The sequence below is a fragment of the Beta vulgaris genome, chromosome 8 (genome assembly GCF_026745355.1).
Source record: "Beta vulgaris subsp. vulgaris cultivar EL10 chromosome 8, EL10.2, whole genome shotgun sequence".
NCBI lineage: Eukaryota > Viridiplantae > Streptophyta > Magnoliopsida > Caryophyllales > Amaranthaceae > Beta > Beta vulgaris.
This window is the reverse complement of record NC_079209.1, coordinates 16,380,759-16,382,270: the sequence shown is the minus strand read 5'-3', so window position 1 is coordinate 16,382,270 and position 1,512 is coordinate 16,380,759. Positions and strand designations below refer to the sequence as shown.

General features: G+C 37.1%; 1 protein-coding gene across 1 annotated transcript; it reads right to left on the bottom strand.

The window, feature by feature from the left end:
- Positions 1 to 296: 296 nt before the first annotated feature.
- LOC125492888 (uncharacterized) lies at positions 297 to 1,175 on the bottom strand. The gene has a single exon (XM_048635628.1). It carries the CDS (start codon positions 1,173 to 1,175, stop codon positions 297 to 299), a length of 879 nt encoding a protein of 292 aa, XP_048491585.1.
- Between the last annotated feature and the right edge of the window lie 337 nt (positions 1,176 to 1,512).

Sequence of the window (1,512 nt, the reverse complement as noted above, 5' to 3'; positions counted from 1 at the left end):
TTATTTTTTTACTAACTGTTTTTTGCACTACAGTTTTTGTAAACCTAACTAAACTTGAACTTTTATTTTTACTAACTGTTTTTTTATGGATGTTATATCAAGTGTTTTATTTTTTTAACTTAACATAACCCAAGATGTTTACATATTATAAATGTAAGATTTAGTACAAAATGTTTTTAACTACATATACAAAATGTTTAACAACCTATATATGTTGTATTTTACTTACAAAATGTTCTTGCACTCTAATGCCCAAAAAATTGGCCTTCAAATGCCCATTGCTTGCTGTTTTTGCTTTATATTATCCCAATACCATTATCTGAATCTTCATCCCCATAGTTTGCTTCTTCTTGATCATCTTCAAGATGACCTTCTTCTGCCCATTTTCTGCTCTCTTCTACTAATTGTGGGCTAATGACAATACTTGTTGGTAACTCACCCCTCCTCTCAAGTGATTTCTTCCCCATATGTGGTATGTGGTAATTGTTGTTACCCTTAACTATTAGAGTCTCCTTCATCACTTGTTGTAGAGTTAACCAAATGTGATTGCATAGCTTAGGATCATAGTTGTCAAATGCCTTGTTCACTGCCTTCACCAACTGTTTCACACTCCTAGGTGCTATTTGATCTTTTAAGGTTTGAATTGCATTAAAAAAACCAAGATCTAACACATTCATATCTGGTGACTGTGCTGGCTGATTGATTAATCGGATATCAAAACCATCTTTTTGTGCTTCCAACATGAACTGCTCATCAGTACTTGCTATGTGTGGCCTTGCATTGTCTTGGACAATCCATATTTGCTTGCATCCATTATCTGGCCACTTGTTTCTTATAGATGGCAGTATGTGCTTTATGAGTTTCTCCCTTATGACATCTTTTGTGATGCTTAATTGAGCTTTGGTTTCAATCACCCCAGCATCTCTGTTACAACTTGACCTCTTTGCTGCCACCTCTTCTATGAATGGGAAGATTCCTATCTTCCCATCAAAACTGACCTCTCCACTTGGTGCTATGTGTGGCCTTGCTAGTGCAGCTATGAACATCACTTTGACAATGAACCTCTTGCTTTTGCATCTTCTATATGGCTCTGCTTCACCAGGAGCTAGGTAGTACCTTTGAGAAATTTTGCTCATGCAAAACCATTTCTCATCCACATGCACCAAATTAGACATGTTCAAGCTGAGAAAGCTTCCACACTTTCCTCAAGTGAAGCTATGAAATCAGAAATGGCTTGTATAAAACTCTATGATGATTTTGCTCTGAGAGTTAATCTACCCAAACCCCCCCCCCAAGGAAATGGCTACTGGGGTGCTTTTTATGGTGGTTTAAGCTGCTGGTTGGTGTCTTTGATGGTGGTGGTGGCTGGCTGCTGGTTGGTCTGTTTGGTTATGTTGATGGAAGTGGTGAAAATAATAAATGCAAGTGTAAAAGTGGTTGTGTATATATAGTCCACAATTTGTTAGGATTTTTTTCATGTTTTTAGGGGGAAAATTCAATTCCCCCTTAAGT

Coding starts and splice junctions, on each gene's coding strand:
- LOC125492888 (XM_048635628.1), bottom strand. CDS start 1,175: ATGTCTAATTTGGTGCATGTGGATGAGAAATGGTTTTGCATGAGCAAA.